A 14,528-nucleotide genomic window follows, 5' to 3' on the forward strand; every position below is an offset into this window, starting at 1 on the left:
TTACCTGCATGTCACTCATGTAACTGACTTACTCTTACCTGCATGTCACTCATGTAACTGACTTACTCTTACTTGCATGTCACTCAGGTAACTCTGACGTACTCTTACCTGCATGTCACTCATGTAACTCTGACTTACTCTTACCCGCACTCATGTAACTCTGACTTACCCTTACCTGCATGTCACTCATGTAACTCTGACTTACTCTTACCTGCATGTCACTCATGTAACTCTGACTTACTCTTACCCGCACTCATGTAACTCTGACTTACCCTTACCTGCATGTCACTCATGTAACTCTGACTTACTCTTACCTGCATGTCACTCATGTAACTCTGACTTACTCTTACCCGCACTCATGTAACTCTGACTTACCCTTACCTGCATGTCACTCATGTAATTGACTTACTCTTACCTGCATGTCACTCAGGTAACTCAGACTTACTCTTACCTGCATGTCACTCATGTAACTCTGACTTACTCTTACCCGCACTCATGTTACTGACTTACTCTTACCTGCATGTCACTCATGTAACTGACTTACTCTTACCAGCATGTCACTCATGTAACTGACTTACTCTCACCTGCATGTCACTCATGTAACTGACTTACTCTTACCTGCATGTCACTCATGTAACTCTGACTTTCTCTTACCCGCACTCATGTAACTGACTTACTCTTACCTGCATGTCACTTATGTAACTGACTTACTCTTACCTGCATGTCACTCATGTAACTCTGACTTTCTCTTACCTGCATGTCACTCATGTAACTCTGACTTACTCTTACCTGCATGTCACTCAGGTAACTCTGACATGCTCTTACCTGCATGTCACTCATGTAACTGACATACTCTTACCTGCATGTCACTCATGTAACTGACTTACTCTTACCTGCATGTCACTCATGTAACTGACTTACTCTTACCTGCATGTCACTCATGTAACTGACTTACTCTTACCTGCACTCATGTAACTGACTTACTCTTACCTGCATGTCACTCATGTAACTCTGACTTACTCTTACCTGCATGTCACTCATGTAACTCTGACTTACTCTTACCTGCATGTCACTCATGTAACTGACTTACTCTTACCCGCACTCATGTAACTGACTTACTCTTACTTGCATGTCACTCATGTAACTCTGACTTACTCTTACCTGCACTCATGTAACTCTGACTTACTCTTACCTGCATGTCACTCAGGTAACTCTGACATACTCTTACCTGCATGTCACTCAGGTATCTCTGAGTTACTCTTACCTGCATGTCACTCATGTAACTCTGACTTACTCTTACCTGCATGTCACTCATGTATCTCTGACTTACTCTTAGCCGCACTCATGTAACTGACTTACTCTTACCTGCATGTCACTCATGTAACTCTGACATGCCAGCATTTAGCATGTGTCACATACCAAGTGTAATGACTTTAAGGTGTTCACCTGTGGAACTATCAGAAATGTAGCTTGCTAATGATAGCATGTTAACAGTTAGCATATGTCACGTTTGTTGTTTTGCCAGGTGTACGCCTGCGAAAATTGCTAAAAAAAACCACCAAAAAAACAAAGTTATAATGCTAGCATGCTAACAGTTAGCATGGAACCACAAAACATTAATAATGTCGAATCTGTGATAGTTGGACCAAAAATGTTCTTTTGGAGTGCACGCTACAGCCGGAGTCGGCTGTTGTGAACGTTGGTGGAATGTAGAAACGTGCGGATGGACACAAAGTGGCGGCGGAAGGAAAGCACCTCGTCACGCCGAGAAAGCGCTGACACAAAGTGCTCCAGCATGTGGGTCAGGGGATGGAGACGGACAGCTGGTGCATTAACCCACATCACGGGGATTAAAATCACTCTTTTGTCTGGCACAACCACAAGCATGTCACGTTTGGATTTGCTGGAGTGCTCATGCGTAAAATCCTGATTGTGTCACGAATACGTTTTCTTCTGTAGACGGGAAAACATCACACTTTGTCCCTGGATATGAATAATGAGTAGAGATGTCCGATAATGGCTTTTTTGCCGATATTCCGATATTGTCCAACTCTTAATTACCGATTCCAATATCAACCGATACCGATATGTACAGTCGTGGAATTAACACATTATTATGCCTAATTTTGTTGTGATGCCCCGCTGGATGCATTTAACAATGTAACAAGGTTTTCCAAAATAAATCAACTCAAGTTATGGAAAAAAAATGCCAACATGGCACTGCCATATTTATTATTGAAGTCACAAAGTGCATTATTTTTTTTAACATGCCTCAAAACAGCAGCTTGGAATTTGGGACATGCTCTCTCAGGGAGAGCATGAGGAGGTTGAGGTGGGCGGGGTTGGGGGTGGGGGGGTGTATATTGTAGCGTCCCGGAAGAGTTAGTGCTGCAAGGGGTTCTGGGTATTTGTTCCGTTGTGTTTATGTTGTGTTACAGTGCGGATGTTCTCCCGAAATGTGTTTGTCGTTCTTGTTTGGTGTGGGTTCACAGTGTGGCGCATATTTGTAACAGTGTTAAAGTTGTTTACACGGCCACCCTCAGTGTGACCTGTATGGCTGTTGACCAAGCCGTAGATATTATGTGATCGGGCCGGCATGCAAAGGCAGTGCCTTTAAGGTTTGTTGGCGCTCTGTACTTCTCCCTACGTCCGTGTACCACTCCGTACAGCGGCGTTTTAAAAAGTCATACATTTTACTTTTTGAAACTGATACCGATAATTTCCGATATTACATTTTAAAGCATTTATCGGCCCATAATATCGGCAGTCCGATATTATCGGACATCTCTAATAATGAGCTAATACACTTTGATGCCTGTGGATAATAAAACGGCGCGGCTAATTTATAGATTTTTCTTCTTTGACGGCTATAAACAGTTTTCAAAAACCAACCAAAACATGCAAATACGCTTGGTCTGCAGTGTCCTTCCATTTAATCCTTTTAACCAGAAGTAGAAGTGCCGTTCCGTCTTCTAGCCGTCCATAGCAATTCTACTCGTATGGATTCTATATTCATCACTCCAAGCAACGTTTGTAAGTTTTACAATACGACTAAAACAATTCTTACTTACAAAAGCGTCTTATGTGTGACGTCTGTAGGAGTGTGTTTGTGCATATTAGTACGTGCTATCGTATTGTAATCAAGCTAGCGTCATTAGCATTAGCTAATAAGCTAACAGGTTCACGAGTGTCTGTGTTAGTATTATTAACTTACAATGGCGTTCTTTTTGTATTGTTTCACTTTCACAAATTCCTCAGTAAATTCCCCAAAACGTCACCATAGAGTTATTGAGTCTGTTTAGCTGATTGGAGAGCTAGCTTGCGCAGCTAGTGAGTCCACGACCATGACTTCTGTTTTGTTTGATTAGCCGTTTTACTGCCGTGTTACAGACACCGTTTGGAAACAATTAAGGTATGTAAATAAACGTTTACAGAATATTTCTGTGTAAATAACTAATTTCACAACCTATATACAGTCGCGATCAAAAGTTTACATACACTTGTAAAGAAGATAATGTCATGGCTGTTTTGAGTTTCCAATCATTTCTACAACTCTTATTTTTTTGTGATAGAGTGATTGGTTCTTTTATGAATTTATTATGGGTCTACTGAAAATGTGAGCAAATCTGCTGGGTCAAAAGTATACATACAGCAATGTTAATATTTGCTTACATGTCCCTTGGCAAGTTTCACTGCAATAAGGCGCTTTTGGTAGCCATCCACAAGCTTCTGGCAAGCTTCTGGTTGAATTTTTGACCACTCCTCTTGACAAAATTGGTGCAGTTCAGCTAAATGTGTTGGTTTTCTGACATGGACTTGTTTCTTCAGCATTGTCCACACGTTTAAGTCAGGACTTTGGGATGGCCATTCTAAAACCTTAATTCTAGTCTGATTTAGCCATTCCTTTACCACTTTTGACAAGTGTTTGGGGTCATTGTCTTGTTGGAACACCCAACTGTGCCCAAGACCCAACCTCCGGGCTGATGATTTTAGGTTGTTCTGAAGAATTTGGAGGTAATCCTCCTTTTTCATTGTCCCATTTAAAGCACCAGTTCCATTGGCAGCAAAACAGGCCCAAGCATAATCCTACCACCACCATGCTTGACGGTGGGCGTGGTGTTCCTGGGATTAAAGGCTTCACCTTTTCTCCTCCAAACATATTGCTGGGTATTGTGGCCAAACAGCTCCATTTTTGTTTAATCTGACATCACATGGACAAAGATAAGACCTTCTGGAGGAAAGTTCTGTGGTCGGATGAAACAAAAATTGAGCTGTTTGGGCACAATACGTACAATAGTAAAATTTTGGCAACTCAGCTGCCAGTTTTTTACTGTAAAAAAAACTGCGCTACTGATTTTCTATTTTCCATGCTGTAAAAACCACCATAAATTCACCCCTGGAACTTCTTTCAAATGGTTTCTGGATAATGGGAAGTGGGATTAACGGGTTCTTCTCGTAAGGTTTTGGAGCAGTCAGCCGTTTTCTATTTTTTTATGTAGTCCAGGCCAGAGAAAACTTAGGAGCCCCCTTTCCTCGTCTTCTTCTACCCCCAAATGGGCTCCGTCTGTCCCATCTGATCATGCCTTGGTTTGAGTTTGTGTTCTACTGTTTTTAGTGCCTTGGTTCCTGTCCTGTACTTTTATTTTGATGGCTCTTCCTGTTTTGTTGGAGTTTCCCTTCGCACTTCTCTTGTTTTCTGTTGGTAATTCAGACTATTTACGTTGAGTCTAAAATGCCATTCCTTGTCAGGACATGACCATTTTCATGGTGATGTCAAGTACGAACGTACTTTGTGGACGCCATCTGCTCCACACACATTGGGAGTTTGTACTCACAACAACCTTTGCCGTCTTACACAAGCGTTCCTGACATAAATAGGCAAAGTGTAAGGCCGACACCAACAGTTCTACCTCGCCTCCATCCTGCTGGCCATTCCTAACAGCACCATGAGCACACAATAGCCTCAGTCTGGACCCCACTAGTCTTCTCTTCATCACTTAGACATTTTTTAAGGCATTAACTAAAGTCGGGTCTCATAGCTGGGCCGCCCTGTACTGACTTTTAAGAGGAGGTGGTCTACCACCTTAACTTCAGAGTCCTTCAGGGGGTTTGGTACCGGCTCTGCGTCCCCTGGGAGAGAGGTGTCGCCACTTGCAGCACTTGCCGCTGCTTGTGCCTCAAAGCGACGTTTTGAAAACTGCTTAGCAGAGGTGTGGACTCGAGTCACATGACTTGGACTCGAGTCAGACTCGAGTCATGAATTTGATGACTTTAGACTCGACTTGACAAAATGTAAAAAGACTTGCAACTCGACTTAGACTTTAACATCAATGACTTGTGACTTCACTTGGACTTGAGCCTTTTGAATTGACATGACTTGACATGACTTGCTACTTTCCCCAAAACCCAAAGATGAAAAAGTTATTCGGGAGCGCTCCGTATTTTTCATTGTGTACTTGTCTATCAGCGTTGCGTGTGTCAGCTGGTGTGGTCTCAGTACAACAGCCAATCAAATTAGATCTACTTTGTTTTCATCACACAGCATTCATCCAATCAAATTGCAGGACAACCAACGAAGAAGACATGTCCAAACCACAGGCCAGTGAACAAAAAATGATACCTAAAATAATTTTGTTTGGGTATAAAAATTACGAGGTGGTCAACACAAAATGGTTTGCAGTATGCAACACATGCGGTTCGAAAATTACTGATGGAGAGGCAACAACTTCCAACTTCGTCCGGCATTTGAAGTTGCACAAAGAACGGTAAGTTTTGAATGTAAGATAACGTTTATTGGCTAAGTAACGTGACTTTTATTTGCTGTGTAGTTAAATCAGTGAGGCTGTAAACTCACTGCTAATGTTATAACGTTAGTGCAAACACGGGAATCTGTTGCAGTTCACTACCTTATTCATACTTTTTGTTCAGTGATTTTTTTAAGCAGGGTTACGTTAGTCAATATATCACACGTAACGTTAGACGGCGGTCAGCAGCACCGCATATTTTAGCCACCTAAAAAAAGACAAAAATAGTAAAATAAAGGTCAGTTAAAATGTATACTATATTATGAATATGTGTACCGTTTTAGCTAGCTTTCTGACATACTGTTGGTTGTTTACCTCAGTGGTCCCCAACCACCGGACCGCGGCCCGGTACTGGTCCGTGGATCGATTGGTATCGGGCCGCACAAGAAATAATTTTTTTTATTTTTTTTTTATTAAATCAACATAAAAAACACAAGATACACTTACAAGTAGTGCACCAACCCAAAAAAAACTCTCCCCCCCTTTTGTTCTGGGCATTGAACATGAAGACTCTTCCTTCACTGTTCCGAGTGGCCATGAGAGTCTTGGCAGTGCCTGCCTCCAGTGCTCCAGTGGAGTGAGTTTTCAGCCATGGTGGCATCATACTACGCCCCCATCGTGCACAAATGACTGACAGACTCTTGGCTAATTTGGTCTTTTGCAAATGCATTGCAGCACAGGGCCCTGACATATAAAAAGTACAACTTTTTTGTTATGTTCACGTATATGTCATGTTTTTTCAATGTTAACACTTTTGTACAAATAAGTACATTTGCACTTTATTTTTCAATGTGTTTGTTCTGTAAAGGAATGAGTTAATGTTTAAAATGACTGGTTAATAGTGCTATTATAAAGTGCAATGTCAGCACAATTTTCTTTCCTGCAATTTAAAATGCACTTGTTTTAATAAATAAATACAGCGTTTGAAAAGCATACACAATCTGTGTTAATATATTAGTCTGTGGTTAAAAGGACTTGAAAGGACTTGAAAGGACTCGAAACTCAAAATGCAGGACTTAGGACTTGACTTGAGACTTTCCAGTCTTGACTTTGGACTTGACCCGGGGCTTGCCTGTCTTGACTCGGGACTTGACTCGGACTTGAGGGCAAAGACTTGAGACTTACTTGTGACTTGCAAAGCAATGACTTGGTCCCACCTCTGCTGCTTAGACACATTAGCTGTGGGTGTGGGAGACCTACTGTGCTTCCCCTTACTTGCAATCTCAAAGAGGCCGTCCCTGGCTTTCTCTCCTCAGCAACGAGAAAACTGGACGGTCTCGGTCTATTAGCACAGGCACAGGAAGTGTGTTCACCACGCCTACTTTGGACCTCTGTGGTGGAATACTAAAGTTAAAGTACCAATGATAGTCACACACACACTAGGTGTGGCGAAATTATTCTCTGCATTTGACCCATCACCCTTGACCACCCTCTTGAATCATTTTTGGTGATTTAACCCCCAATTCCAACCTTTGATGCTGAGTGCCAAGCAGGGAGATAATGGGTCCCATTTTTATAGTCTTTGGTATGACTTTGCGGGGATTTGAACTCACAACCTACCGATCTCAGGGCGGACACTCTAACCACTAGGCCACTGCAGAGTCTTTCCATGCGCAAATATAACAGGCACAGTTTCCACCTATCCTTGAAAGTGGACCCTAAGTACGTTCTCCTGCACCACGGTTCTTGCACTTCCAGTGTCAAGTACTGTAGGTGTTCGTTGTTAGCCTTGTTGACAGCGAAGGGACAGATACGGCATCAAAATTAGACATGTGGCCACCGGTCGATTCCGCTGTGGGTGTTGGCTGACGGTGGTTCTTGCAATTCCACGAGGTATGGCCCACCTCTCCACAGCGATGGGTTCTGTATGCTGGTGTTGCCCGAATGCAAGCCTGTTTTTCGGGACCACTCGGGTAACCACTCCTTATGCATCAGTCGTGACATCTCTGCGCCCCGACGTGTCTACATGCAAGATGATCCCCAGCTGGTCTCTCAATGGACTGGACTCTCACATTATTAACTGTATCCACTCGGCATCCATTGCACCGGTCACCCAGAGGTGGAGGTCCCCACATCTGCGGTTCCTTCTAAGGTTTCTGGTTGTTCCCATTGAGTTGAGTTTTTTTCTTGCCCTGGTGTGGGATCTGAGCCAAGCATGTGGTTGTGGCTTGTGCAGCCCTTTGAGACACTAGTGATTAAGGACTATATAAGTCAACTTTGATTGATGATTGATGTTTGTCTGTTTTGGTTGAGCCTGTGAGTGATTCCCCACTGTTTCGGTGCACTGGGCTGGTTATAGCTGGGCCCCAAAGCTGGCCTCCTGGAGGAGCTTAGGATTTCACTCGTCCTGTAGCAGATACAAATTTTAGGTGACCTAAGACCTCTCGTTTTATACGGTCGTGATCGTAAGTACTTGTCCATCACAACTTTTTCCACAACGACCCGCAGCAGTACTTTGGTCTGGCTCCAATCATCTCCTTGCCACTCGTGCCAACTGATGCACCCGTGGGGTAAAGTCTTAAGCAATACTCCTTTTCTGTCTTGCCTCTGATGAGGCCGGTCGCATTTTTCTCCGCACCCTCCTTCCCTGCTCGCTCTCTTTGTTTTGTCTTGTCTGAACTTTTTTGAAGCCTCCTTCTTTGCGCTGTCCTCAAATCTAAACATCAAACATGGATATGATCAGCTGGACTCTTGACGCAATTGACAAAGTCTTTTCGACAAGGAAAAGAGGTTCGGGGCAGCCGGAACCATTGCTGCGGGGTACGTAAGAGACTCCTGGGATAAATGGAGAATCATGTGCCTCTCAGTCCTTTCCATCGAGGACGTGAAAGACTTCTACTTATTTGGAACCGTGATCGCGGGGCACCTGCTGATTGGGCTGGGCATTGCTCTGGTGTATCGTCAAATTCGGAAGACGATGGCAGCCACTCAAGGAGCCCAACGGCTGTTCGTCGCAATGGAAGGATTGGGCCGGGCTGTGGGAACACAGGCTGTGGCGATTTCTGAACTGAATCGCAAAATGGATCACATCATGGAGAAGTTTGTTGAGAAGGAGAATTGAATTGAATTTGAGAGAAACCAGCACGGACACATAGAGCAGGCAAGTCATTGTTTTGACTGCTCGAAGAAAACAACATCTTAATCTACGATTTGACTCCCTTGAATGGCCTTGACGCTATCAGGAACAGGCTGTTCTGAAAAACACCCCCGAGGACACCTCAACGATGGACGCTTTTGACCTCCCTTTTTCTCAACAACACCTGGTGTCGAACTTTGAGATCGGCCTCAGTCCACAAAAACATTTCAACATCACACCCAAGTTAATTGGGCGTACATGCACGCACCCGCCCCTTCCTCAACCAACGCCTTTACCACTGCTTAATTCCTGGGGTTATGGATGGCTAGTAGCGCTTCATAGCAGCAGGCCGGCCTCCAGGGCCCCAAAATCCCCTCCCCTCTGTTGCGAGTTGTGATTATATGTAACATGTTTATGTGTGCTATGCTATGTGAGTTTTTTTCCCTTGGACTCAGTCTGGACCCCCTCCCGAGGGTCCAGCCTTAGACTGATATTTTTTTTACTCTTCACCCCTTTCCCAATATCACCTTTTTCCCACCTTTTTTAAGGAGCGCCATAAGTGGCTGATCCGTTGGCGGTCCCGTCTTGTCTCCCTGTAACGTACAGTATGTCTGCTCTTAGTGGGACTGTGCCGAAAATGAAATTTCAGTTCTTCTGTGTCTTGTACATGTTAAAGAATGGACAATAATAAAGCATCTTGAATCTTGATTCTTGTTGTGATGACGCTGTGCCTGCCCAGCAGCACTGAGGTCATGATGGCTTCTCTGCTTTCAGTTTGTCATAGTCCCTGTTTACAGCGTCCTCTTGGATGCCTGCAAGGCTTCACCGGACAAGAAGGGAGCTAAGAGTCCAACCCACTTACTTTTGAGCCACCCGCTCCCGTTTGGCGGTATTTCCAAAAGCCTGCTTCTATGTCATCTTACGGCCCCGGTTTAGAAATGTGATCTCCCACCGGTGGCTTTTCCTTTGCCACGTGTGCAGCTCCTCCCTGATTTGTTGCTGGAGTAGGACATAGTTGCGTTCTGTTTGGGCTTGTTGAGCTGATACTAGTGTTCTCAGGAGGTCCTCCGTGATTTCTTGGTACAAACTGCTTTGTCCACTTTTCTCGCTGGCTTTCTCCACCACATGTAGCGTCTTCAGGGGTGTAGGTCAGTCACCACGAGGCAGGGAAGTGAGACCAATGACACAAAGACAGGTGTTCTCTCCAATGACAGGTTGTTTTCTTTATTTGGACTGTTGTAGTGAGAACCAGGGGTTTCAATCCAGCATGAGAAGTTAAAATGTTTCCTCATCTTCAATTCAGCATCCTCCACATGAAAAAAGGTTGTGGATTAGTTTTCTACAGGTCTCACTTGCTCTTGTCAAAGTCTATAAATGCAATTCTTATTCTACTGCTCTTGGTCCTTTCAGCACCATGCTCTTCTTTTTTCAGGAGTCTTTTGTCACTCCTTAATCAGCCCAAAACTGCCTCAGGTGTCTACTTCTCATTCTGGTACTTTATCCCGTTGCCATTTTGGAACTAGTTGTGCGCTGTGGAAGGAATGTAGCGTCCCTCCACCACACAGCCTCTGATGATGCCATATATATATATATATATATATATATATATATATATATATATATATATATATATATATATATATACTTTACAAGTGTATGTAAACTTTTGATCATAACTGTACATACAGTATATAAATACATACATTTACATATGTACATACATATATATACACACACACATATATATATGTATATGTGTGTGTATGTATGTGTATATATATGTATGTATGTACTGTATATATATATGTGTGTGTGTGTGTGTGTATATATGTATGTACGTATGTAAATGTATGTATGTATATACTGTATGTACAGTCGTGGTCAAAAGTTTACATACACTTGTAAAGAACATAATGTCATGGCTGTCTTGAGTTTCCAATCATTTCTACAACTCTTATTTTTTTGTGATAGAGTGATTGGAGCACATACTTGTTGGTCACAAAAAACATTCATGAAGTTTGGTTCTTTTATGAATTTATTATGGGTCTACTGAAAATGTGACCAAATCTGCTGGGTCAAAAGTATACATACAGCATTTGATTGATTGATTGAAACTTTTATTAGTAGATTGCACAGTACAGTACTTATTCCGTATAATTGACCACTACATGGTAACACCCGAATAAGTCTTTCAACTTGTTTAAGTCGGGGTCCACGTTAATCAATTCATGGTAAATGTTAATATTTGGTTACATGTCCCTTGGCAAGTTTCACTTCAATAAGGTGCTTTTGGTAGCCATCCACAAGCTTCTGCTAAAAATAGTTGGCGATTAATTTAGTCATCGATTCGTTGGATCTATGCTATGCGCATGCGCAGAGGCAAGTTTTTTTAATTTATTTATTTTTATTTAAAAAAAAATTTTTTTTTATATAAACCTTTATTTATAAACTGCAACATGTACAAACAGCTGAGAAACAATAATCAAAAAAAAGTATGGTGCCAGTATGCTGTTTTTTTCCCCCAATAAAATACTGGAAAGGATCGAAATGTAGTTTGTCTCTTTTATCCGATTATTAATCGATTCTAATATATATATATATATATATATATATATATATATATAATCGGCCAATAGAGATAAAAGAAACCCATAAACCCATCAATATGTTTGCAAAATAGGGATGTCCCGATCCAGGTTTTTGCACTTCCGATCCGATACCGATATTGTTTTTGCACTTCTGATCCGATACCGATACTGGCCGATACTGGCCTATCCGAGCATTTATTAAAGTTTAAAGTTATTTAGGCTACTTAGTTGTAAGAATCATGTTGAAAAGGGTTTTAGTACTCTTGATAACAACTAGCCAGCTGAATTATGGGAGTTTGAATAATACACAATGGTTGGTAAGAAGAAACTGACCTGTTTATTCAAGGATAAACACAAAATAGACAAAATTATACATGACAAACAGAAATGGCATCATTGAACTAGGGCTGGGTGATATGGCCTTTTTTTAATATTGCGATATTTTAAGGCCATATTGCGATACACGATATATATCTCGATATTTTGCCTTAGCCTTGAATGAACACTTGATGCATATAATCACAGCAGTATGATGATTCTGTGTCTACATTAAAATATTCTTCTTCATACTGCATTAATATATGCTACTTTTAAACTTTCACGCAGAGAAGGAAATCACAACTAAAAAAAACACTATTTTTTTCATACGGTGTTGATGTGGAAATGTTTGCCTCGGCATTTTGATGGTGTGGACGTGTGGCACCGAATGGAGATAAGCGTCTCTACAGACGTTACAATATTTGAACAATGATGACGAAAACTGTTTTCTCTGTCGTGTCCTTGTGTCGAAAATTGTTATGCGCTTATTTTTTTATTTGATTTTGTGCGTGGCATAGATTTGCCTTGCGCAGAGGACGCTTGAGCAGTGCGCAATTGCACAGGCGCGCACCTTAGAGGGAAGGTTGCTCGCACGGCTGCGCAAACATCACAGCTAACGTTAGCCATGCTGCTACCTCTCTGCTGGGAGAGGACGTATACGTATGTGACGTGTGTCGTGACAGTATGTGACGTGTGTAAGAAGGTGCGCTTGCTGTCTGTGAGAGGGAGACACAGGAAAGAGTGAGAAGAGCCTGTCGTGTAATGCCAGCAGCTAAAAGCAACTGCGTGAGAATCCACAGATCTGTGGATGTGTTGAAGGTGGGCTGGAAAATGCGGAACGGAAATTAGGGAGCAGCAGAAAAGTGGAATGTATTATTTAAATCGGTGCGTTGGAAAACACGGACCAGAGTTTTGTTTTTTTAACTGGATCTGGATCGGCATTTTCCCATGCCTTGCCGATACGCATTTTTTTTGCAAATATCGGCGGCCGATCCGATCCAAATATCGGATCGGGACATCCCTATTGCAAAATGCCAAATATTGGTGCAGATAATTGACCCGGCCAATAATCGTTCGATCCCCAGTTGTAGGATTGACATTTGTGCAGCTTATAGAATGAAATCTTGATTGAACACGTATTTGACAGTACTACAGTATGTAAAAGTAGAGTGCTTCGTTCTGTTGGCATGAAACCCCGGGATGCAGAGAGGGCAGGCGTAGTGCATGTAAGGACATATTTCATGTGGAAAGCACACAGAGTAGTCCAGCCTCGGCGCAGAAGTGAGGCTGGCATCCAAACCCCTTTGATTTGGGATAAGAGCGCTGGACAGGAACTAAACACCAATACCTGACATGACAGCGTCTCGTCCTGAGTATTTATTTGTTGTTGTTGTTGTTGTTGACTGGTTCAATACCTGTGGGCGAAAAGCAGTGTTCACATTTTTGAAGTACTTATTCCCAAATTTTGTCTACGGACCATCTTCTGGAGCTGGTTTAATACCTGTTTGAGGCAGTACTGTAGTATATCCATCCATCATCCATTTTCTACCACTTCTCCCTTACGGTTGGATAATGATCTCATGTTTGTGGGTGAGGGCAGACAAATGTTTGGGGAACACCTCACTGACAATTTCAACGTTCACATGTGACGTGCCTCTGAAATGATTGTCCTTCTCTTTTGAAGCCGCGAGAGGGCTGCCATATATGGAAAATGCACCTGGTGAAAGGCGAGGAGGGCTTGGGCGTGCAGATTACCGGTGGGCGGGGCTCCAAGCGCTCGCCGCAGGGCATCAACATCGCCCGTATCGAGGAGGGAGGAACCATCCACAGGTATCTTCTGGTTTGTTCAAATAAGTACTACATAGTGCGTACAAAGTGTTGTACAATTGTGTGTACTACTAGTGGGTGTGTTGGTCATCCACTAAGACTGCGTGTACAATTATTACCAAGTACAAAAGTGGAGCAGATTGCCACATTTACATGAGTAGTTTCTGTGTTAGATGTAAATATAAACGGAATACAATGATTTGCAAATCCTTTTCAACCCATATTCAATTGAATGCACTACAAAGACAAGATATTTGATGTTCAAACTCATAAACTTAATTTTTTTTTGCAAATAATAATTAACTTAGAATTTCATGGCTGCAACACGTGCCAAAGTAGTTGGGAAAGGGCATGTTCACCACTGTGTTACATCACCTTTTCTTATAACAACACTCAAACGATTGGGAATTGAGGAAACTAATTGTTGAAACTTTGAAAGTGGAATTCTTTCCCATTCTTGTTTTATGTAGAGCTTCAGTCGTTCAACAGTCCGGGGTCTCCGCTGTCGTATTTTACCCTTCATAATGCGCCACACATTTTCGATGAGAGACAGGTCTGGACTGTAGGCGGGCCAGGAAAGTACCCGCACTCTTTTTTTTTTTACAAAGCCACGCTGTTGTAACACGTGCTGAATGTGGCTTGGCATTGTCTTGCTGAAATAAGCAGGGGCGTCCATGAAAAAGACGGCGCTTAGATGGCAGCATATGTTGTTCCAAAACCTGTATGTATCTTTCAGCATTAATGGTGCCTTCATAGATGTGTAAGTTACCCATGCCTTGGGCACTAATGCACCCCCATACCATCACTGATGCTGGCTTTTGAACTTTGCGTCGATAACAGTCTGGATGGTTCGCTTCCCCTTTGGTCCGGATGACACGATGTCGATGTCGAATATTTCCAAAAACAATTTGAAAT

General features: G+C 42.5%; 1 protein-coding gene across 2 annotated transcripts in view; it reads left to right on the plus strand.

Moving 5' to 3' along the window:
* The window catches only part of pdzd2 (PDZ domain containing 2), a 117,751-nt gene that overhangs the window by 36,043 nt on the left and 67,180 nt on the right, over nucleotides 1-14,528 (plus strand). For both annotated transcript variants that reach the window (XM_061980477.1, XM_061980478.1), the window contains exon 5: nucleotides 13,471-13,616. In XM_061980477.1, coding sequence (XP_061836461.1) covers nucleotides 13,471-13,616 — 146 coding nt within the window. The remainder of the gene's footprint in view (nucleotides 1-13,470; nucleotides 13,617-14,528) is intronic.

Source organism: Nerophis lumbriciformis, linkage group LG20, assembly GCF_033978685.3.
Source record: "Nerophis lumbriciformis linkage group LG20, RoL_Nlum_v2.1, whole genome shotgun sequence".
NCBI classification, from domain to species: domain Eukaryota; kingdom Metazoa; phylum Chordata; class Actinopteri; order Syngnathiformes; family Syngnathidae; genus Nerophis; species Nerophis lumbriciformis.